Genomic DNA, 24,662 nt, shown 5'->3' with positions numbered 1-24,662 from the left:
ATGGCCGTTCACAAACGGAGCAGCTTTAGCATAAGGCAAATTGATGTTGAAGCGGGGAGAGAACAAATTACTACATCAGTACGTACTGAATATGAAAAGGGCGTTGCCTAGTTTGGTGTCATTGGAAATAAAGTTAAGGAGAAGAGGGTTTGATCATGGTGGACACGGTGTTGTGCCCGGTGTGCCCGAGTCGAAAGAAAAACTAAAGGAAACGTAAGGTCAATTTTTACAGTAATATGGCCACCGTTTTGTGGAAAGGTAACGTACTGCAAGGGCTGAAGTTTGATAGTCTTGAATAAATTAATAAATATTATTAACCATTGATGTTGCGCGCTTCAAAATGTCAATGCTTTATTGAGATATCCGGCTTGATCTGGATTATCATGAATTGCAGATATGGGGTTGACTGATCAAATGAATAGTAAGAAACAGGAATTTTTAAAATCTGACCTTATGAAGGAACTAAAACGTTGAATTATTAATGATAAATACACCGAGTGAAAAATTTGTGTTGGAAACTCTTCTAGTAGCAAAATTGAATTCGAATTCGAAAATTTTGAGAGTATTTACATACACTGGCAAACGGATTCCAAAAATTAACATATTAGGATCGCGACAGTACTCTGTCCTGAAGAGGTCACGGTTGCTTAGAGAGATCAAATCTTGAACACGACTGTGGATTGAGGAAAAAGGCCACAAGTTATCATCGTAGTATTTTTGCTGGATGATTTTTGAGACTGTCAGTTTCAGTTCTTTCAAAGTGTCAGTAAATTTAACTTTCGAATAAATTATAGCAACATCATGCTGAACATGCAAAACCATGTCACGGGTAGCTGCGTCCAGAGCTGTGCGTTGTTGGGAATTGTTTATCTTCAATCGTTTTCTAACAACACTTGTTGGTTGTGGACTAAGTCTTTGAATCCCTCAACAGTGATTTGTGTCTGAAAAATCGTTTCCCGAAACTGAAACAATGTGAGTGCAGCCTGCGCAATGTTCCCAAATGACGAATTGTTTCCCAAATGAATTCGTCCGTTAGCTACTTTTAATCAAGCCAAAGGATTTTCCTTTTCGTGAGGAGATTACTCGCTTTACGACCCCTTTGTAAGAAAACAGACTTCAAGTGAGAAGCTTCCTCTTACTTTTCGAAAACTGAGCTGATCCAAAGCTCGAATGCACGACATGTGACGTGTGACGCACCGTGACATAATGGCGCGAGTACTGAGAGATTACGGCAACGTCAACTAAAACGTTCTCGTTGAACAATCGATAACTTCAGGAGCCGATTACCCGGAACTTCCATGTGTATTGTACACAACCCTTTCCCGTATCTTTCTGCTTTAGAACTATACTATATTTTGATGTATGTGACGACTGTGACTGATAGGTCTCTTATGATTGGCTCTTATGATTGCCTCTCACACAAAAACTGAAGCTCAAATGACTTAGCGTTTACACGTACGCAGTTTCGTTTTCGATGCGGTTACACCTTCTGTTTACACGACACCGATCGAGACTGTTGCCGAAACCGTGTCGATTTGAAACCGCTGCCAAAAGTGGAGCGTTTTCAAAAGGACGTATACAAAACAAGGACCTCAGGTCCATGGACCACCCCTCATTTCAATTCAGTTGTAAATTCAATAGGTTTTACAAGCAGAAAAATCTTTAGACGAAAGAGAGAAGTGATCCTGGCACTTATCTGGAAAATTTAAGCAGAAGTCCATGCCGGACTAGGAGCGAACAATTTCCATACTGAGCCACGGTATTTTTAAAGACTAGGAGCCCATGTACGATCAATTTTTAGACGTCAAGTTAGTTTCTTGTGATTGGTGATCGGGCTCCGTTGGCGTCTCATTAGCGGTAGTATAGGGCTGTTGTTCGCTCATATGGGATCCCTATTTAAGCACTTGCCTGTTTTACAGACACGTATATCATCTATTTGGTGGCTTAAAAGGGGTTCATCTATAACCCGCTTTTCAAATATAAGTTCATTTCATTCAGAAAGTCCTTCACCGGAACAAATGAGCCCAACAAAGTGAGTGGCTTCAAAGCTCAGTTGGTAGAGCATTGTGCCGGCATCACAGAGGTCATGAGATCGAATCCTGTTGAAGCAACCTGTGCAAGTGTCTATAAAGAGACAATTACTTAAATTGTCCAGATAAGTGAGAGGATCACCTCCCTCTTTCGTCTAAAGATTTTTCTACTCGTAACTTTGCAAAATGAGGGGTGGTCCACAGGGGTAGTCCGTGGACCTGGCGTCCATGTTTTGTATACTTCCTTTTCAAAACGATGCGGTTTCATCTGTCGTGTAAACTATTTTGGCGCGAAATTTGCATTGTTCAATTTAAAATAGTGAATTTAGCACGTAGTGCAGCGCTCGCTTATATCATCACGACTTGGATTTTCTGGCGAAAATGGTGCCCTGTAAACACTTCCAAACCGCATCGATTTTGACGCGGCCTCGAAGTCATGAAACCGTGTCGATGTGTAAACGCTGCCTAAGAAGCACCACACCGACACACCGTTGTTTAATTCATCGATGGAAAATTGCTTTCAAACTCAAATGTCCAAGGTGACTGTGCGGTGAACTTTCGTAGATCCGGAGTGACTGCAGAATATCCTGCCATTTTGAAGCTGCACCTCTGTAGAGGCTAGATACGCGGATACGCAGTAGAAAATACCACTCCTCTCCAAGTAAACTTCTAGGTATATTTTGAAGTGGATACGCGGATACGCGGATACGCAGTCGAAAATACCACTCCTCCCCAAGTAAACTTCTAGGTATATTGTGAAGTGGATACGCGGATACGCAGTCGAAAATACCACCCCTCCCCAAGTAAACTTCTAGGTATATTGTGAAGTGGATACGGGGATACGCGGATACGCGGATACGCGGATACGCGGATACGCAGTCGAAAATACCACCCCTCCCCAAGTAAACTTCTAAGTATATTGTGAAGTGGATACGCGGATACGCAGTCGAAAATACCACCGTACCCAAGTAAACTTTTAAGTATATTGTGAAGTGGATACGCGGATACGCGGATACGCGGATACGCGGATACGCAGTCGAAAATACTTCTTCTCCCCAAGTAAACTTCTAGGTATATTGTGAAGTTGATACGCGGATACGCAGTCGAAAATACCACCCCTCCCCAAGTAAACTTCTAGGTATATTGTGAAGTGGATAAGCGGATAAGCGGATAAGCGGATACGCAGTCGAAAATACCACCCCTCCCCAAGTAAACTTCTAAGTATATTGACAGAACCGAACCGCAAAATTTCGCGAGAGTGCTTATGCCTAATCACTGAAGCGAGTGTGTACTAGGCTTAATCAGTAAACGAGTGCTTTCTTCTTCACACGATCTCGTGAAAAAGTGTAGTTAACCGAAGCGTAAAATGAAAGCGAAAATTCTACGAGAGTGCTTAGGCCTAAACACTGAAACGAGCGTTTAGGCTTAATCAGTAAACGAGTGCTTTCTTCTTCACACGATCTCGTGAAAAGTGCAGTTAACCGAACCGCAAAATGAAAGCTAAAATTCTACGCGAGTGCGTAGGCCTAATCACTGAAGCGAGTGCTTAGGCTTAATCAGGAATCGAGGGCTATTTCGTGTAGTAAATGAAAATTAATCGAACTGTAAAATGACCGAACGAAGAATATAATATTTGTAGCTTGCTTTTCTCGGGAACATACGATAGAGCATTTTGAAGTATGTTACACGAAGTTGGTATCCAGTTCCCATGTGTGATGTCCGCGTATCCACATATCCGGGTATCCTTGTTTTCCACTGCGTATCCGCCAAATTACAGTGAAATATAAATACTAGAGAAATTACAATAATAATAATAATGTCGTAGTCTTAATTACTGTCATTATTATTATTGTAATTTCTCTAGTATTTATATTTCACTGTAATTTATTGTTCATTTCACACTGAAGATGGCAGAGGCAACTGCCGAAACATGTCTGTAAAACTCAAGAGTGTCGTGTTTTCCTCCTACTAAGGTATATTGCCTTCTAAAAAAATTATCGTTACTATTAAGAATTTATATTTGTTCTTTAATCTGAAGCATAAACATTTGGTGATATGCTTCCTAATTCACCTTAAAGGGAATTCGAATTAAAGCCTTCTGACGATTGCCGATTGCCGATTGTCACATGATACAATTGCTTTTGCTCGCACGTTTTCCAACCTTTCCGCGTTGTTCGGCATGGCGGGGATTTCTGCTACAGACCGTTTTCACTGTCACGCAACGAAAAAATAGAATCGAAACCGTTCAATGAAAAAAAGTTGGACTGTTGTAAGAGACAAATTGAAATTCATAAATCACGTCTCCAATTCTCAGGTCTGTGTGTTACATCAAAACACCTTGCTATTTTGATTTTAGAATGTGATGACGTCATTTAAATCCTCGAATTCGTGACGAATAAGTTCGCTCTTGAACTGAATATAAATGCCTTGTAATTCCGTTCATTATCTCATTATAGTATTAATTATTTAATGTATCTTCTGAACCGAAATCCTGTAATTTAGTTTATTGCTGCTAGAGGATGAATTAGACCAGGAGCCCATCTGGAGCGTGCAACTTCCATACAGCGTCTGTGAAACAGCGTTTTCACAAGTAGGTTTATTTTTAGACTAGCCCTTCCCGCGAATTAGGTCAAAAAACAAAGGCAGTTCCGGTTCGGTGACCCTATGACGTCAGCTTAATTTCTTGTAATTGGTCATCGGGCTCCTGTGGGAGTCTAATTAGCGGGAAATTCAATCTAAAAATAACCTTACTTGTGAAAACGCCGTTGCAAGAACACATCAGAGTTGTAGGCTCCAGATGGGCTCCTGATTAGACATATTATTTATTTATTTAAGAAGACAGGCCGTGCCTGACGAAATATTGGTAAATCAAAAATGTATATCCTTCTGTTGAGCGCCAGTGTGTCCTCATCTGTGGGACCGATTTCGGAAAACTTATTTAGTAAGCATGAATAAAAGTTTGAAACCAGACAGGCCGCTTTGGAAAATAGGAGGAAAGGAAAAAATGTCCGACATATCGAGCTAAGAAAAGAAAACAGAACAGATTTTTAAGGTGGAACGCATACCAGTCCTCAGTCTGCATTTTAAGCCTAGTCTGCAGCCCGTCTGCAGTCTGCACCTGCAGTCTGTAGTCTGCATATTTTGTTGATCCTTTGCGCGCCGCACTCAACAATTCGCCTTTGTTACTCTGTTCAGCGGTTATCACCTGCAGCCCAAAATCGAAAGTAGAATGACAAAGTAGTATGTGTCTGATCTGTTGTGGATACAGGCGGAAGAAGTCGTTGGAGGGGAAATCACCGAGAAATATTGCTATTCATAGCCCTCAATTGGACAGAAAATGAAAACATGGGGGATTCTTGTGTAATATTTCCCAAAATTTACCTTGGATAACGCTGCGAAAGGCCCGAAGAGTGGTATAAATAGGACCTCTCTGACATAGGAAGTTGTTCATAGTTTTTAACGGCATTTTCCTCCTCACAATAACTGGGAATCCTTTCTGTTTTTGCGCCAACTACGCTTAAAATGGAAGAAGAAAAGGCCGAAACGGAATATTGTTCAAACTGGTAAGTCTTCAAGTTAACTAATACCGGTTGACTTGTGAGAATGCTTGCGTGATGATTTTGATTGCCGGGAAAGGACTTGTTAGATCTAGAGCTTTTGAGCACATCCAGAAAGCCTGTACGGTAGGATAGACAGATATATATATATACGGTTTTCCTTAAAACGGTTTTTTTGTTATTTAGTTATAAAGATTTGGGAACGCGATGATCTCATTTTTTGCCTTGAAAGTTGTTTTCTCTGTCCACATGCATCTATGCAAAGTAGCCTTATTACATATTTATAAAAATTATGAAAAAAAAACTGTACATGTTAATCGATCCCACCATTCAGTAGTTTGAACAAACGTGTACAGCTGGCCAGTTTTATGCAAGCAGCTCGTTTTAAGATTTGCTTCCATTGTTTTGATTTTGGTACCAGTTATTTTGTATAAATAAAAATTTGTAAGCAAAATACTGTAATATTTTCTTTGAACTCCAAGATTGCTACTGCCTTTGTAAATCCAATAATTTGTCTGAACTACCTCAGCCAAAAGTTATTTAATTAATATTTCTTTTCTTCTTCCAGTATTAAAACTATGTTGATAAAAAAATTATTATTAATCCCAGTATGGGGAAGGTGGATATTTCTTCCTTTTTAATGGTGTGCCACGTGTAGATTTAAGTAACTGAGAGTTCTGGATATTAAAAAATGACATCAACTCTGAATCAGATTTACGAATCCTAAAGTAAATTTGGAACTTCTTTGCGAAAATATCCAAAAGTGGCTTTTGAACGCAAGGAATAGATAGTTGGTGCACATATGGATAACAGGATTTATCATTCTGCAAGTACATTTTCAAAGATTTTGATAAGGTCTTAGCCTTCTCTTCAACTTTAAAATCACTTTTGTCTGGAAATACTGATAACTTAAACAGTCAAAAACCACTATTAAAAAAAAAAAAAAAAAAATTGAGAGGCTAGTCCAGAATGCTTGCAAATGACATTTTTGATTAACAAGATTATCCAGATTAGCTGAATTTGACCTGGACTTTTTCCCACTGATTTGTGCTTGGTTTTGAGATATAAAAAATATTGTAGATATGTATTTAACCCTTAGATTTGATGGGACACAATGAGCGTGAGCGCAAGCGTGACTTCATGTTTCCTAGAGTTAAAACTGAATGCTTTAAGCATTATGTTCTTAATAGAAGCCTCTTCAATTAAATTCACTTTATATAAGGAAATTTATAATGTTACACATTTTTAGATATTCTTAATTGTAACTTTCTTATCAACATATCACCACACACTGGTGGCTCAGTTGGTTGAGCATTGGGCTGCCATGCAGGAGGTCGTGAGTTCAACCCAGCCAGACCAACACTCAGGGTCTTTAAATAACTGAGGAGAAAGTGCTACCTTTGTAATTACATCTGCAAATGGTTAGACTCTCTAGTCTTCTCGGATAAGGACGATAAACCATAGGCCTTGTCTCATAACCCTTCAATGTTCATAATCCTGTGGGACGTAAAAGAACCCACACACTTGTCGCTAAGAGTAGGGCATGTAGTTCCCAGTGTTGTGGTCTGTCTTCTGTTGTGTATCATGGTTGGAAAGGTAAATCTGCAGAGATATTAGCTACACCAAGTTGCTTTAAAAAACCCAAGGGTAAAGAAATATAATGAACTTGTCCAATCATGTTTTTTGTTGGAGTTGACGTTGTAGATATAGCTTTGTTGTAGAGAATACAATGTACTGTAGATGTACCGGTATATAGAGAATAATACATGGCCGTTTGGGGATATGAATTTTATCTTCGAGTGCTGATGGACTCTCTCATAAGTGAGTGAGAGCATTGTGTTAGTTACCATGACAACACCTATATCCTCACGTGTGAAAGATAAAAGAAATACACATTCTTTTGTTTCCATGCAAATTGGCCCTTATGGCGTCGTTCAAGGTTAAATATTCTTTTGAATTTTATGTTTGAAAGCGAGGCCATGAGGGCCAATTTACACGGAAACAAAAGAATACTAAAATGGAGGCCATTTTGGAAAAAGGTGTATATCTTCACTGCATGCAGTGAAGGTATAATTTTTTTAGAAAAAGGAAAATCCTAGTATTTCATCAGTGTCAATGTAATAAATGAAATGTCATATATTTGAACTGTGGTTAAGTACATTGTAATTCTAAATGAAAGTCATAGTAATAGTCACATTTAGTGAAGCAAATTAAGCAGTGAAGCATGTTAAGACATATGTTTTTCCATAATTACTCTGGCAAATTCTGAAAAAAAAAACACATATGTCCAGAACTGCAAGCTTAGAGTGTTTTCAGTCACTTGATCAGTAATCTTGTTTTTCCAACAAAACAAAAGAAAACATAAATTCATGATAATAGAGCTCAATTCCCAGAGGATTAGTTGGGTACACCAACATGGCCACCATGCCATTGATTAGGTACACAAATGTGGCCACCGTGAGTCGTCACATGAAAACTCTCTATATTTAGATGCACACTGATTTCAATAAGTGTCACAAAGTATCCCCTTGCTCTTATTTTCCAACTTCAACATCACTTCTGTTTTGGAATACAGACAATATTATAAACATCACAAAGTGTCCTCCAAATGCAGTTTTAGAACTAGGTGGGGTCATGTCACCTTGGATATCAAAATTGGGCTGTCATCTACATGTAGTGGGCCCTTTGCAGGTTAGTGATCACGTGGTACAAAAACTGCCATACTGGGACGCAAATTACCCATTGCGACATCTAAATCAAAGAAAATTTACATAATCTTGCTTCATTTAAGATGTCCCAGTGCACAATTTGCGTTCCAGTATGGCGGTTTTTCCACCATGTGATCACTAACCTGCAAAGGGCCCAATTTACTTGATGCATATTCTGGGCATAAGTGACAAAGGTCCAGGGTTGAACAGGACTCGAAACATGACCATCTGGGAGCTTGTTGATCACTTGCGAGTTTGTATTACATTGCTTCATTAACTGCGATGATCCAACACGTTCACTTAGAAAAGAGACGCTCTTAGATGTAAAAGGTTTTGGTTAGAGGTCCTTACAGTACAGTATTTTACAAGGGTAACACATAGCAGTGAGCTGGAGTTACTGATAAACCGTGGCCCTTGTTGTGCACCTTTTTCTCCCCTTCCTCTGTCAATGTTCCATTTTATGTGTATTCAAAGCTATAGTTACGTGAATCAGAGGAAACTCAAAACAGACATCGCTCGAATGAGACAAGGTTCGAACTGGTAACCTCCAGCTCAGAAGGCCACATACAGTAGTAACCGACTGAGCTATGCCCATCTCTCATTCGTTTTTGACATGTTTAATTTGTTATCATGGCAAGAATCCAGTGTTGAGAGAAGCCACTAATGTTGGCACTTTGTAAGGGCAAGTGTAGGTATAGTCCTAATCTTTGGATAGTGTTCAGAATCGCAAGGTCAGGCTTTGATCAACAATCAATGCTTGATCTCGTCATCCTGAGAGGTTGTACATGTACACGTTATTGTTCAAAATAATCAATGAGAGGAATGATGTCCAATTTTCATTCTTCATTACCTTACAGTAAGAAGCCACATGTCGTCCTTGACTACCTATTGTTTGGATTTACTGTCTCTTTGTTGAGAAAAAAATCAGTCTTATTTTCAGTACTAAGTCTAAACTAAAAAACACAGCATAAGAAAGCACTGTGTTGTAGGGGAGTGTTTAACTAAATAGTATATTGTGATAATGACTTGAAATTCACTCTTGGCAATTTGGTGATAATTTGTAGTAATTAAAATTTCTATATATAGCCGGAGAGACATTCCAGCTGCTAACTTTGTAATGCATGTCACTCATTGCCAACGGAATCTGACATTATGCAAGGTTTGTGGTGAACCTGTGCCTACCTCACAGCAAGAGGAACATTTTGAAGAATACCATACTGAGGTTTGTTGTTATGTGCATGTAAATCGTAAAGTGATTTGGAGGTCAAGCTAGGGGAAATAGGTAAATACTGTGAATATTTTTTTTCTTTTTAAATTTGAAAAAAAGGTGTAGTGTACTTACTGTACAAATCAGAGGTTGGACATTCCTTGGCTAGGGGTTTGTAATGATATTAATTACAGTACTGATCAAATTCAAATTGATTGATAAGCCTTTATGTTTATTGTGGATCCTTAATCACTCACTGAAAAACTATGTCCCCATTAAAACTCTTTGACGTCCAAACCGGCCGAAACCGGCCAGACTTAGTATTTTACTCTGTCTAACGCCAGAGTATTTTACTCGTCAATGGGGAAGCCCTGGGAGTCAATCCATGGGTTAAATGAACTGTCATTGGAGAGGACTTGTACTAAGCAGATTTTATTATTAATTATTTTAAAGAACTAAATTTACTCACTGACAGTCTTAATTAATATAATTACATGTATGTACTTGGTGGAAAGGTGGTAAAAACTAACCAGTAGATGAGCCAGAAAATGTGTGTCTGATCATTTTTTTTATTTTAAACTTGCAAAAATACCTATCAATCTTTTCCCCCAATTTTTAGCCCTTCCTGCAAATTTTGAAACAATACTATTGATTTGGTTCCAATGAATGGTCACAACATGATTTGATTTAACAAGGCAAAGGACTTTGTGACGTTTCATTTTGTTGTTTTTCCAGGTGAAATGTGAGTGTGGTGAGCGTTTAGAGAAAATGAACCTTGAGGAACACAAAGTAAGACTGCAAAACAATCAGCTTAAGTTGTTTGTCGATAGTTTGAATCTTTTGTTATATTGTTAGTTGTTAGGGAGATTTTAGCATTGCATTTATGTGAAATGGCAAATGCTAAACAGCAGAAAAAAAGCAAGAAATTTCTCTTTTTATGATACTATTATTAGTAAAGCGAAGATTAATATTATTGATACATTATTATTAATTGCCTCTTACTGTTAGTATCTTAATCTTTGCCTCAAGAATACCATAAGTTCTAAGACGTTCAAGGTCAATTTTCTAATTACAAAACACAACATGGTCACATATTACTCAAAACTTGGTGTGTCTGGAGACCTCATCATTGTTTAACTTAATAAAATATCTTTTGGTAGGGAAAAAGTGATAGTCAAAGAGTGATGGATATGGCTACTCCAGCCAGGATCCACACCTTAAAAAAATTGCATAGACTAACTAGCTGTTTTCATATTTTTACTCTTGAAAATAGGAAACCACCTGTCCAAACCGCCTTGTAGTTTGTCAGTTCTGTGAACTTCAACTTCCATTCTGCAAATTAACCACTCATGTTGATTACTGTGGCAGTAGGACTGAGAAATGTGATGTTTGTGACAGATTTATCCAGAAGAAGGACTTTGAAATGCATGTAGAAACTGGATGTCAACATCCTGTCAAAGAGGAAAGAAAGAAAACACCACCTCAAACTCCAGATGAATCTTACATGTACTCTGACACACCTGGTGGTATGCTGGGCGCGATGGGGTTAAGCGAGTCTCCAGAGAGCTTTTTGGATGCTGCAAAGTTTTTTCCTTTTATGCCAGGAATGCGTGAGTTTCAGCAGATTTTGAACACTGGGCTTGGTGAACCACCGTTTGGTGGAACAAGCTACTTTGGCGCTGATCCTGCGTTCAGTGGCAGAGGTGTTGTTGCTAGGGGTATGAGACCAAAGCCCCTAAAGCCCAACTTTGATGAAAATGGATTCGATGATTTTTCAGATTTTGATGGGAATTTCATTCAGCAAACTGATGATGATGAAATGCTTGCTGCTGCTTACCAGGCTGAGGGGTATGACAGTGCTAACGGTGTGGATAGAATGCCATCTGGAATGATCAATGGACCTTTTCCAAAGATGACCTCTTTACTGCCAACTGATCATGACCCATCAAGTGGTCTGTTTCTCAATGTTTTCTGTTTAATAATAAATGCATCCCTTTGTAGAAGAAGCAAGAGAGAGGGTGCCAATTTTATTATTGCCGTGCATGAGCCATCAACTTTTTCTTCCAAATTTTATTATTTGAGTGATGAAGATGCTTAATCATTTGTGTGACCCCAAGAGGTTCTCCATTGATAAGTAAAATTGTCTGGCGCTAGAGCGAGTAAAATCTGTAAGTGGCCATTTTATGGGGGATAGGGTTGATCATTGACCTCCTGAGAGCGAGACTCAATAGATTGTTTTTGCTCTGTCTAACACCGGACGATTTTACTCGTCAATGGGGGGCATCCTAGGGCGTTTGAGGTGTGAATGGGTTAAAGACTATGTACTTATTGACTGAGTGGGAGGGCCGGATGGGATATTATTTGGCCCGAGGTCATGGTGTACGGACCGAGCGCAGCGAGGTCCGTGCTCCATGACTGAGGGCAAATAGTTTCCTGTCCGGCCCGACCTAAACTCAGTCAATAAGCATTTTATCATATGGGCTCTTTACACTATTCATGAGCACTCATAATATGAAGTTTAGACAAAACAGGTAACAAAAAGATGTTGTTTGCATTTACTTTTCTGGCTTTAAATAACTTGGATGTTAAAAGGTGACGAAATCATCTAAAATTGCATCGCTCTTAGCATTATGTGTTCCTAGTAGGGTCGTACGACATTTTTCCGGCCCTGCTCGCGCTGATGCATATGGGCATTTTCCCAATAGTTTTACAATTTGCGCGGGCAATACGGGCCATATGATAAAATGTATTTTTATCATTAATGGCTTTGGGAATACTTTGCATGAAACTGAGAGCTGTTAACTGGATTTGACCCATGACCCCCTGAGTACTAGTGAAGAGGTTCAACTCTTTTATTTTGGCTGGGCCATGAAAAAAGTTTCATTTGGCAAAAGTAAATATGATCCTGCTACATTGCTAGCTTCAACTGAAAAACAATATTTATTTAATCAGGTTTTAACTAGCAAAGAATTCTGAGTTCTATTTAGAAGAGTGAACGTTTTTTTATTAACCCACTGACACCTCAAACGCCCTAGGACACCCCCAGTTGACCAGTAAAATTATCTGGCGTCAGACAGGGTAAGATCTGTTAAGGAGGCTCGAAATAGTTTCTCCTTTTTTCAAACAAATCAACATCCGTAAATACAGTTAGGGTAATCATATCATGACGAAATTTGGCCAAAGTATATTAATCACTCACTCACATGTCCCCATTAACCCTTTGACGTCCCAACCGGCCTAAACCGGCCAGACTTATTATTTTACTCTGTCTAACGCCAGACGATTTTACTCGTCAATGGGGAACCCCTGGGAGTTAATGGGTTAAGCACCCATCGTATAATTCTTGCATTATATTTCCTCCAAAATAACGTTACCATGGCAACAACATTAGGCATTTCTTTAGGCCTTAAAATTAACATATATTGTCTTTTTTGAAGAAACTGGAGGGTGAAATCTTCCCATTCAGCATTACCAGATAAATGTTAGAAAATAATAGTCTCTTAAATCTGTAGGCCAGTTTTTCGGAAAAATCAGTTTTTTTGAAATGTGTCTCTTAATCTAAGCTAACATACAAAAACTGAAAAAATTCATAGTCTGGAAGCAGAGAGATAAATGAGTGAAGTTGGCAAATCAGGAAAAATTAGCAGTATTTGGTTATCTGGTGACCGGCATTTGATTCATGAGCTGACGCCAGCAGCTTTAACGAATTGCGTGAGTGGCTTATGCACGCACTCAGCTGAAAACCCTTTCGAGCCTCCTTAATTAAGTCTCAGGGTCAATTGTTTAATCTGTTAAAAATCGAACACACCACAGTTGCAGTTTTAATATTATTGGCCTCTGTGTGTTTCTATGCAATGAAAACATATGGTACATGTAGAAATAGATAACATAATGATCTTGAATCTTGGAGAAAATGACTCTTACATTGTATCATGATGACTTCATTCTACTCTGATTGTAGTATTTTCCAATTCTTATTGCAGATGCAACAGAGTTGCCTTGTGAGTTTTGTGGGAGTCTGTTGCCAATGGATGCCCTTATACTTCATCAGGTATGCAAGGTTTCTTCTCCTCTTTTGGTATTTAGTTTAATTACAACTTACAACAAAATAATATTGCTGACGTTTTCCAAAGAAGGGTCTTGATGTAGCAATGATTGCAACTGCCTTGTTTTAAATGATTAATGTAATATTTTTGTCTAGGTCTATGACAAAAGTGTGCATGCTGAACTATCTGGTTACTGTTGCCATACTCTCCTGTTAGGGAGTTTAAGCAAGAACAATGGCAATGTCAACAAAAATGTCACTCCAAATTAATATAACTTAGTGCCAATGCAAGTATTTTGCAATTATTCTGTCTTGTTCACCTTGTAAAATATGGGGAAACTATCCGTTAACTGGGTAACTAAAAGTAGAAAATGGATGGTTCATTATCTTATGCTCACATTGTTGTCAAAACCTAAAATTTGGTGATCTCTCGTTGTTGTGTTGTGGAGTATGGGAGTATGGCAAAGAAATGCCAATCATACATGTATTCTTCCTTTGTGAGAATTTGTCCTTGCTGTAGCTGTTGTCTTTGCTTAAATTGCCTATTGAGTCACAGGATACTTTTCGGAGAGAGGCTAGAAACTAGATTTAAGTCATCATTCTCATGTGAGTATCATTGAATGAGTACTGCAATAGTACATGTAATTTGGTAATATCTTAATGTTTGGGGATCAGGATATTTTTGATGATTTCTGAAGTGAGGTTTACAAAAATGTAAGGATTTATCTTTGTCAGGGTCAATTGTGAACATGAATTACTTTTCAACTCTTCGGATGATGAATGAGAGTATTGACAAAGGGATACTAAGAAGACTAATTTGTAAAGAATAAAATACAAAAGGATAATATTGTTTGCCTAAATTAACGTTCAGTGATTACCTTTGATTTAGAGTGGCTGCCAGCTTAAATCAATGGATTCATTACCGGACATTGCATCTACTGGACATTATGCTGACAGCCACAAGCACATTTCCAGGGTTAGCAGTTATAATATTAGCTTAACAAAATTTTGTCAATCAGTCAATCAATCAATCAATCAATCAATCAGCTATCCAACCCAACCCATCCTATCCCATCTGGGTTACTCACCCAGCCACCCACCCAGCTAACCATCCAAAAGGTCCACTCACCCACCCACCTCTCTGTTTTTCCATGCATTCATCTATCCATCCATCCATTTATTAAGGACAACTTATGGGGTAACATCCAGTAATACGACTTGGCAGTTCTCTCTTTATTAGAAGTCATGGTAGTGTTTAAGTAAACTCTATTTAATTATGTAGACTAATTTGTTGTTTGAGTTAGTGCAATTAACATGCATTTTACCAAATGCATGTGTGGTTAATAATCATTATAATGACCATAACTATATACAATGCTTGTATATTGTATATATTAAAAAATATTGTGATTCTCTCTTAGTTCCCTAACACAATGTGTCTGTTACACTTTGCTACACATTCATGGGATCAAGGTTTTCCTTGAGTTCCCGCCAAAGGCTCTTGTGAAAAACATTGCTTTATCAGCCTAGGGTACAGTGTATTAGTTTAAACTACTGAAAGATTCTGAGGTTATGACGTTGATGTCTTTTGTAAAAATGATTCCTTCTAGCAACCAATTCTATTGAGACTGTTAGTACGACCAGGGCTATCTTTGTTCCTTGTAATAAGTAGATTGTGGCATTTTTGATAGTAGGTTGAAAATGGAGCTCCCTTTCCCTTGACCACATGCAAAGCGAGGCGAGATCATCTTGCAAAGTGGCAGTCTGCAAGCTCATTCTCAGGGTATCTCTTCCCTGCCTTCTTTGTCGTTGATCTCCTCAATGACAAAGGAGGCAGCAAAGACAGACCCTGGAAACAAGATTGTACAGTCTGATAATTGTGTCAGCTGCAAACAAATGCTACGGATGATTTGCCATAAACATGTAGCAAAGGCAGTTAAATAAGAATAATTGTTAACTGCCTTTGCTATTTGTTGATGGCATACCTTACTTTGGAAAAAGGATTCAAAGAATTTAAAATTGTAAAGAGTACAGGCTTCCAGGAAATAACCATAGGGGTAGAGGAGCCATACATCCCAACCAATTGTATAAATGTGGTATTATTTTGGTCTCTGTATTCCATAATAGCAAAGGGAATTTGATGATTATGAAGCTGAAGTGGACTTTGATGAGGATAGAAGAGGCCCAGGTCAGTTTACCATCAAACGAAATGTGTCCAGGATTGATCCTAATTGGATTCATGCCGATTATTAAGCATCACGAGGTGTCCCACAACTCCTTAACTTCAACATCACTCATGTCGCGGAATACAGACAAAAAACGTCACAAATTGTCCCCCAAATGCTGCTCTTTAAGTATAGATTAACTGCTGCATTTACCCAAAGCTAAAAATAACGCTAAACTTTATCTTTACCTTGTTGTTGAAACTAGGTAGCAATTTCTTAGACTTAAGAGGGACACTTCGTGTTAGATGTCAAAATCGTATGTGCTTTTAATTAGGTGCAATCCTGGACTTAAATTCATCAAACCCCACTTTTATGTCTGTAGTCAGCTTGTGCTAGAATACATGGGTCTTTTTTGGGCCTATTAAATCAGGGTTGAGAATATTGGGGGGAGGGGGGGGGGGAATGAGAACACTAGGGATATAGCAGTGTTAAATACTTTGCGGTCTCACTCTGGAAAATAAGCAAGATGTCTAAATCATTGGAGACACCCCGAAACAATGTAGTTTGTTTCTTTAAGAATGTTACTGCACTGAGGATGCGGCGGGAGATGGCTGATACTTAAGACTCGCAAAAATGATATGATGGGTGGTTCTTCCTGTCAAAGTTCATTTGATCTTCCTCTGAATTCAAGGGAGTATTTTGGAAAAAAGGAAAACGGATGGTATTTGTTTAGTGAAGACTTAAAGAAATCAACTGCCTTGGCAGAAACTAGCCTAGTATAAGTGATGTCGTCCAGAACTTTGAACGAATCATAAAATCTTGACTGGTTTAAACCCCGCTATAACCAGTTTGAATTTTAATGCTTTCCCAGTAGGGGAAGAGTGGAAGTGACGTTGCATCGACGTCACGACGTGCGTGCGTGACAGAATGTCGAGGAGATCCGTGCAGAGCTTTCCTTCCCAAGGGAAATCAGGGAAACGTCTGCAACGTAGGGTACTTGCTAGTTGGAATGAAGAGAAAATAGAAGAACGGGGCTCAACGGCTCGGTCGGCTCGTCAACTACTTTATTTGTTGCTTTACATCGATGATCGCTGCTCTCAAGTAACATACACTCTTCTGCTTGACTGTCAAGCCCCCGAGCCACTTTTTCAAGTCTGGGAGGAAACGGACCCCTATATTTTATAGTTTAGCAGGAATCTTATCCGCGAGATCAGATTAATTTAAGGCCCTAAAATGTTGAGGCAAGTATGCTATCTTTTGCCCCTGATTAATCTGCGACCTCGCATATTTCGGCAAAGGTTAGTCACGTGACTCCCAGCGTTTTAAGGTTCTGATGTAAACAAGAATACAAAGTCCTCTTTGTTTCATTGGGGTCCGTAAGATCTACGTCGACCACCTTAACGAAGAATCTCCGTAATAGGGAGCTTAAATACGCGACGTTTTTGAGCCATGACGGAAACCGGAAGTTAAAATTTGCATGCCAGTCTCTCATAATCGTCTCTAATAGTGAAACGATGTGTCAGAGCGGTTTTCAATTGACTGTCGAAAGTAATTAACTAATTGCTTTGGTTTATGATTACTTCACTCAGTGATTGGTTCAAAGTGCTCGCGCCACTTTTCAGCCAATCAGAAGTGAAACCAAAACCAATCGTGACTCGCACGTGCACATTTTCCCGCTCTTTGTGTCGGCTACGTGTAATTACTTCAAGTTTTGATTGTTTTACCGGATTGTCTCCGTCCTTTTTGATTGGCCAAGGTAATTACTTTGGTTTTGGTTTTACGACATGCGATTGAAAGTCGCTCTAACAACATAAATGTGGTAGTGTCCAGACAAGTCTTTCAACCGACCCGCTGGCTTAGTTAGTTGAGCATCGTACTACTGTGCAGGGGAGGTCGCGGGATCAGAACTCCGGCCGGTCCAACACTGCGAGAGTCTTTAAATAACTGACGAGAAAGGGTCGCCTTTGTAATGACATCTGCAAATGGTTAGATTCTCTAGTCTTCTCAGATAAGAACGATGAACTGTAGGTCCTGTCTCACAGCCCTTCAATCTTCATAACCCTGTGGGACATAAAAAGGACCTACACGCTATTCGCAAAGAGTAATTTCCAGTGTTGTGGTTATTCCTCGGTGGTAAATCATGGTTGGAAGGGTAAATGCGCGGAGATATTAGCTACACCAAGCTGCTTTAAAAAATCCAAGGGTAAAGAAAAATATGATGAACATGTCCAATCGTGTTTTTCGTTTGGCGTCGACGGCGTAGTATTAAAAGTCCCTAATGCGTGATGGGAAGACGGCTACCGGTTAAGTATTTGATCCGTTTTGTTTACTGTTTCGTATACCATTCCTCTTTCCACAGCTGATGTGACATTTTTGCCGTGTGAATTTTGCGAGGAGTTGTTTCCTTGTGAAAACCTTATACAGCACCAGGTTTGTTGTTGTTTTTTAGCCATCTTCACAAGCTTCAAACATATTTTTGTGCTTGAGATTAGGCTCCGCTGTTTCCGTTGTACATTTTTTTGTCCCTACTGTTTTCTTAACCAATCACGGGAGCTGTTGTAGTGGCTGTGTCCTGACCTATATTTATTATCCAGTAGGCACTATCACCGCTCAATTAGCCTTGACGGAATTTTGGTGATAGTAAGCTGCGACAAGACTACCAATGGATCGTGTTGAGCTATACTGGGGTTTTAGTGTTTACAACAGTTTTTCTAAGGTCTTTACTATTTGCTGTGATTCGGAGTTCGTTTCCGTCTTCTTCCCCTCCCCCCCCCCCCCCCCAGAGGCCAATGTTGGTCTATTTATGATGATACTAGTGAGATGGTAGCGTGATATTTTGAAAGATGGTAACTTCTCAAGTTTTAGACAGTGACTTGGTAGCCAGTTCTTGATAATATAACAGCCTTTTATACCCTGGTAAGCTTGGTACAAAGAGTTCGATTCCTTCGGACGAGACAAGTTTAAAATTGGAAACTCCTGCTCAAAACTCGTTCTCGTAGTCATATCAGAATGTCGCTTGCGAGACCCTAATAAGAGAACATTTATTGGTAGAGCGGTTTTCAATTGAGTGTCGAAAGTAATTAGTGAATTACTTTGGTTTTTGCATTACTTTACTCTGTGATTGGTCCAAAGTTCTCAGAAGTGAAACCAAAACCAATCGTGGCTCGCGTGTGCACATTTTCCCGCGCTTTGTGTCGGCTACGATTGGTCGGCTGCGATTGGTTTACCGGATTGTCTTCGTTCTTTTTGATTGGCCAAAGTAATTATTTTGGTTTTGGTTTTACGACACTCGATTGAAACTCACTCTAAGTCCTTTGTTGTACACTCAACAGAATATTGCGTTGCTGATTTTGTCATTGACGAATGCATAAATAGGTTATAGAGTGTAATGCGGAAGTTGCTGTGGAAACACAGGGATATGAACTTGCTCGTGCTGTGTTGAATGCACTCGCTTTGATACGATTTTCTATACGTAGTCTTGTGTAGTCCAGTATGGCGCTTTAGAGCGGTGTGTAGCCCTCTATAATTGTGAATATGATCTATAGGCAAATTATGCGGTCAATGTTTCAATATATTCATCTCGGTACAAGAAAATACCCAAACACCAATTCCATACCACTTCGTGTGAGTGGGCCCGCTTTACCAATCGATTACCGGCGCACGTACAATCATGTTTCAACAATCTTTTGTAATCCAATGTTCCATCAGGGGACATGGGGTACACAAGAAAATAGTAAAATATCCAATCGCGTGAGAAAAACTGGCATAAGTTTTCAAATAGTTCCGGCTTAGGATTGAACAACTCTTGGCCTTTTTTTGCCATTATTATCTAGGCGATCTGTGACGCCAGCCCGGCAAGTCTTTTACCCGCAGTCATACGCAATGGCCCTCTATTGGCACCTCTAAACAACACCCGGTCGCCAGTTAGACAAGGACCACAAGGTCGGCCAAGCAGGCCAGTTTATGAATCAAGGAAAAAACAAAAACCCGTTGCAGATTTTATCCCCAACGAACTGGACGATTTGGATTTTACACCCAAGGATACGGGTCGCAAACCAGAGGATTATTACCATCGATTTGATGAAAGAGGTGGCACTGGGATGAATAACGAGTTAAGACAGAGGACAGAGAATAAAACAAGTGATGATTTGTCGCGCGGACCAATGTTGTTGAGGAATAATGACTTGCTGAACAGGCAACCCAGTGGGGATGTTCCGCGTGTAAAAAACAGGACTCCTAATCTGAAAAAGCCGCAGCCGAAACCGAAGGCTGTGATTGCTGCAAATCTTAAGACTCCAAAACCAGTAGAGGATGGAACGAATCGGAGAAAACTGAGCAGTGGAGCGAAAAGTGAACCTGCGGCTGATCTGATAAAACCCGTTCGTTTGCCTCAGACCAATGACAGCAGTGCGTACTCGGTAAGTATGACGCACCAGAGCGTCATTTTGAAGGAAAATTCACTGAAAATTAAGGGTCGGTTAAGAATACGAAACTGGGCCCGGTTGTTCAAAAGCCGATTAACGCTAATCCCAGATTAAAAATTAACCAAGAAGTTGATTTCTCTACTTCCAAATGCTGTTCGACGCTGATATTCGGGTAAAATTTACATTAGTAGATGTCGATCTTGAAAAACAAAAATAAGCAAAAGAAACTTTAACCAAAAAGTTGAAAACATGAAACAAAAGTTTACGCTAATCCTGGATTAAGTTAATTGGCTTTCGAACAACCGGGCCCTGGCCTATTGACGCTTTGACCCAAACGCGGTGGATCCGTGGAAACCAAGAAAACGATGTTACTTTCTGAACTTAATTTCAGCCCTCCCAGTTCTGTATCTGATGCCCGCGATAAGCCATTCCCATTGTATGAGATTAGTCAGTGGTGGCTAAATCGGCGCATCGTTTGCTATTTAACATAGGAATTTCGTAGGATCAACGCGATCTTTTTTCTATTGTTGTATAGCAATGTAAGAAGCAAAGATCGTTGTAAAACAAGCGGAAATCTGGATTGCGCTTTCAAAGTGTTCCAAAAAAACCCGACATAGTTTTGATGCCTCTCGGTTTTGGAGAAATTTGAGTGACTTGAATAAATGTATATATTTGAAGTACGGGTTTTACATGAAAAGGAGAAGTGATCCCCGCACTTTTCTGGACAATTAAAGCAATTGTCTCTTAAAAATACCTGTAATGTGTTCTCCGGCGCGAAAGGGTTCTGTGAATTGGAACCAAGTCCCGGCTGAAGTAGCTGCTACTCATTCGTTCATGGGGTTCAAGGAGAAAGTTTCTGCTCTCTTGTGAGGTAACCCAGTTAAATACGTTTCCGGTTATGCATATTGCATTTATTTAAGAAATAGAAAACATGTACCCTGTTTCTATTTAAACAATAGAGTGTGTCTGTCGAGGAACTATCGGCTGATAGTTGCCCCGCGGAAATTTGATGTTCTTAAAACAAATATTTGCTAGTTTTCAATTTCGATTGTTTATTTTCCATAAGGCCGCTTGTTTACAAAGGTATTTTCAGGGGACGACTACCATCCATCCGGGTATTTTCCTCGGACGGGCACTATGGGCTGATAGTAGGGAGCTTAAGCAACGACAACGGCGACGGCAACGAGAACGTCACGAATTTGCATATTTAGTGGTTAAAAACAATAGCTTGGCACGCCCTGCACGTGCGTTTTTCACTTTTGTCCATTTCGTTGCCGTCGTCAGCAAATCAACAACGTGAAATATTGGTTTTATGAAGAACGTCAGCACTTGAGGATGAATTTTCATGATCTCTCCTAAAATGGAGTGCCGTTCCGACTGGTGTCATCTTTGAGGAATCACTACACCCTTGTCATACTAAAAACGTTGAAATAGTCACGAAGCGATTAAAATAACGCAAATTTATATTTTGAGATGACGTTCTCTTTGCCGTCGCCGTTGTCGTTGCTTAAGCTCCCTAGTGTCTCTCCGCGGACGAACACTATCGCGTCACGTGATCAATTTAAACCAATAAGAATCGGAGAAAATTTAGTGGTGAACTATAACGAGTTATAGAAACATTTCTCGTTCTCTCAAACTTTCGCTCGTGTTTCTATAACTCGTTATAGTTCACCGCTAAATTTTCTCCGATTCTTATTGGTTTAAATTGATCACGTGACACGATAGTGTTCGTCCGCGGAGAGACACTAACAGCCCATAGTGCCCGTCCGAGGAAAATACCCGGATGGATAGTAGTCGTCCGCTGAAAATGCCTCTGTAAACAAGCAGCCTTATGGAAAATAAACAATCGAAATTGTATTAAGAGGCTTCGCTTCTCGGGAAAATATTTGTTTTAAGAACATCAAATTTCCGCGGGGCAACTATCAGCCGATAGTTCCTCGACAGAAACACTCTATTGTTTAAATAGAAACACGGAGTACATGTTTTTATTTCTTTTAGAAAGCAACGCGACGAGAAAAAGGAAAACAACTTGCTAACTCCAATTATCAAAATGTAAATTCTCTTTGCTCGTGCATCACTACGTCCTCAGCTCGTGCTATTTCTGGTTCTCCGTCGAGTTATAGAAACACGATTTTAAACCAATCATTGCGCGTATTTTCTTAGGACTGTTTCCTAAATGTATTTCACGTCTTTATTTTAGTCATATAATGTAATATAGTTGGTGTGATGCCTCATCTGCTTTACCAACTTGATAAAGGTGAAAGTGAAATAAATGTATAGTCCTTTCACGCGAACACATGGACCCAACAAAATGACTTGCTCCCAACTGAGTGGCTTCATAGCTCAGTTCTTAGAGCATTGCGCCGGCTTCGTAGAGGTCATTGGTTCGAATCCCGTTGAAACCACTTAGGTGACCATCCGAGGCAATAGACCTTATTCACGATGGCTACCATGTTGGATTTGCTATTATCATGTAAATTTGCTACACACTTCTGAGGGGCAAACAACATAAGTTCGAGAAGTTATAACGAACATCTTAGCCACACAGATGATTGATTTGTTTCACGTTCATTGAATGTTTATCACCTAAGTAGTAAAATAGATTGATTTCAAAAGTTACTTCAACTTTCTTTTAGTGAAAAATGAGGAGATAACGAAGTAGAAACTCAAATTGTCAAAGGCAATCAAAAGATATAAAATTATTATAAAAGGTACTTAATTCTTAATTCTAAAATGTACTTTTAGCAATGTTATTTCAATATTTCGACGAGCCGATTTTCCGCTATTTGCCTTTTTTCCAATGTTTTCCCCCCAGCGTAACACATGGCTAATTTGCGTGACAATTTGAAAACCAACATGGCGGCTATCGCGAATAAGGCCTATTGTTTAAATTGTCCAGATAAAATTGAAGTGCGAGGATCATGTCTCCCTTTCATAGAAATTTGAATGTAGCTTAAAAAAAAATTCGGAACAAGGGGCTTTCAGAATACATTCGAGACCTTCTACGAGCATGAGCACGTTACACACTCAAAATCAGCAGAACCTATCTGCCTTTGCATTAACCTCATTGGCACCTTTTTAGCCTGCAATCAAGCTCCCTCGCGGGAGTGGCGGAACCAACCCTTTTGCCTTCCCCCACCCCCCACCTTCTCGAGAGAGCTTTCTGTCAGGCTAGCACTTCTTGTTTAGAAGAAAAGGCACTAATTAGCGACAGGGTAAGGCGTCTGCGTATATTGGATGACTGGTGTAAAACAGCCGTACCATTGTTGGGCTAACATTCGTATAATGTTAATCTAACAATATAATTTTACCCAATCATGCATGATTAGAAGTTCTGAAGTAATGTAAAGTTGCAAGTGATAAGTTACAGTTCTGTTACCAATGTACTACTGTTTCTTATCGTTTTTTCGCAGCGACCTCAAAAGTCAAGTATTGGAGACTTCACTGCACCTGTAAAGAGAGATCAAGATCCTAAAATATCCGTGGAAATGAATGGAAAATCGGAAGTTCCAAGGAGCAAACCGCTGCGAAGCGACAGCGGAAAGGTGGCGGAATCCCCATCGGCTGTGCAATCTGCGGTTTCTCAGAGTCGCATAGCTAAGGATATACTACCGGCTATCAAACGCTCTGGCGACTCCGCTGCCTATTCGAATTCTTCAAATCCTCGTCGAAATCTTCCGACAATGACTTCGGAAACAGTTCGTCCCAATAGAGGACGACCACAAGCGTTACAACAGACATCTTCAGAATTTCAGTCAAGAAATACTCAGACTGCGGCTTCCAAAAGAAAATCGTCAACTAGAAAAAAAATAGTATGATTTTGTAGACAAGTATTCAGACACCGTCATGGACCGCATATTTTTACCAGCTTGAATTCAAGGGTAATCTTTGTTTATTTTTTTTTCCAATAATGTAGTTGTAGATAAATACGGGGAAATTAATTGAATGTCGCACTTACAGAGATCTTTTCAATTAAGTGTGGACAGAAATTTTGCAATTGCGTCGCCTCTGCATTACACCTCTTTGTGTCCAGCTAAAAAAAAAATCATCATGTGGCGACTCTCAACCAATCACGAGCAAAATCAAGTGTGAGTGGCTCGCGCATAGCTCTCTCAAATGGAAGACCTTTGACAGCAATAACCAGAACCAGGTTAAAACAGTGGTTTGCTGGGGGTGCTCAGTCTCGCGGGCTCAGAAAACCTGGTTGTGGTCATTGTTATTTAAGGTTTTTCCTTTCAAATAGGCCACTTCGAAAAATACCATAACACTTTTTGTTTGTCCCCCCAAATTTTGCAAAAGCATTGTTTTTGTTTGCGTCCCAAGAGAAACTGGAAACAACGCTTATGCAAAATTTGAGAGGACAAACAAGGGGTGTTGTGGTAGTTTCCGAAGAGGCTTATTATCCAAAGGAGCAAGAAAAAAAGTGCCTTGCGCCTAAATGCGAAGGGACTGTGGAGGAGGCGGAGGTTCAGGTATTACGTTGCAATACGATTGGCTCATTTGATTTCCTACTTCTGTTGTGATTG

General features: G+C 39.6%; 1 protein-coding gene across 1 annotated transcript in view; it reads left to right on the top strand.

Moving 5' to 3' along the window:
* The first annotated feature begins 5,250 nt into the window (after positions 1-5,250).
* The window catches only part of LOC138045951 (TRAF-type zinc finger domain-containing protein 1-like), a 19,534-nt gene continuing 122 nt past the window's right edge, over positions 5,251-24,662 (top strand). The window contains exons 1-10 of the mRNA XM_068892594.1: positions 5,251-5,593; positions 9,382-9,517; positions 10,238-10,291; positions 10,776-11,454; positions 13,486-13,553; positions 14,437-14,523; positions 15,675-15,735; positions 18,072-18,142; positions 19,546-20,130; positions 23,550-24,662. The exon at positions 23,550-24,662 is cut by the window's right edge and continues 122 nt beyond it. Coding sequence (XP_068748695.1) covers positions 5,553-5,593; positions 9,382-9,517; positions 10,238-10,291; positions 10,776-11,454; positions 13,486-13,553; positions 14,437-14,523; positions 15,675-15,735; positions 18,072-18,142; positions 19,546-20,130; positions 23,550-23,954 — 2,187 coding nt within the window. The 5' untranslated portion in view covers positions 5,251-5,552 and the 3' untranslated portion in view covers positions 23,955-24,662. The remainder of the gene's footprint in view (positions 5,594-9,381; positions 9,518-10,237; positions 10,292-10,775; positions 11,455-13,485; positions 13,554-14,436; positions 14,524-15,674; positions 15,736-18,071; positions 18,143-19,545; positions 20,131-23,549) is intronic.

This window comes from Montipora capricornis, chromosome 4 (genome assembly GCF_036669925.1).
Source record: "Montipora capricornis isolate CH-2021 chromosome 4, ASM3666992v2, whole genome shotgun sequence".
In the NCBI taxonomy this organism is placed as follows: domain Eukaryota; kingdom Metazoa; phylum Cnidaria; class Anthozoa; order Scleractinia; family Acroporidae; genus Montipora; species Montipora capricornis.
This window is presented reverse-complemented; position numbering and strand designations above follow the sequence as displayed.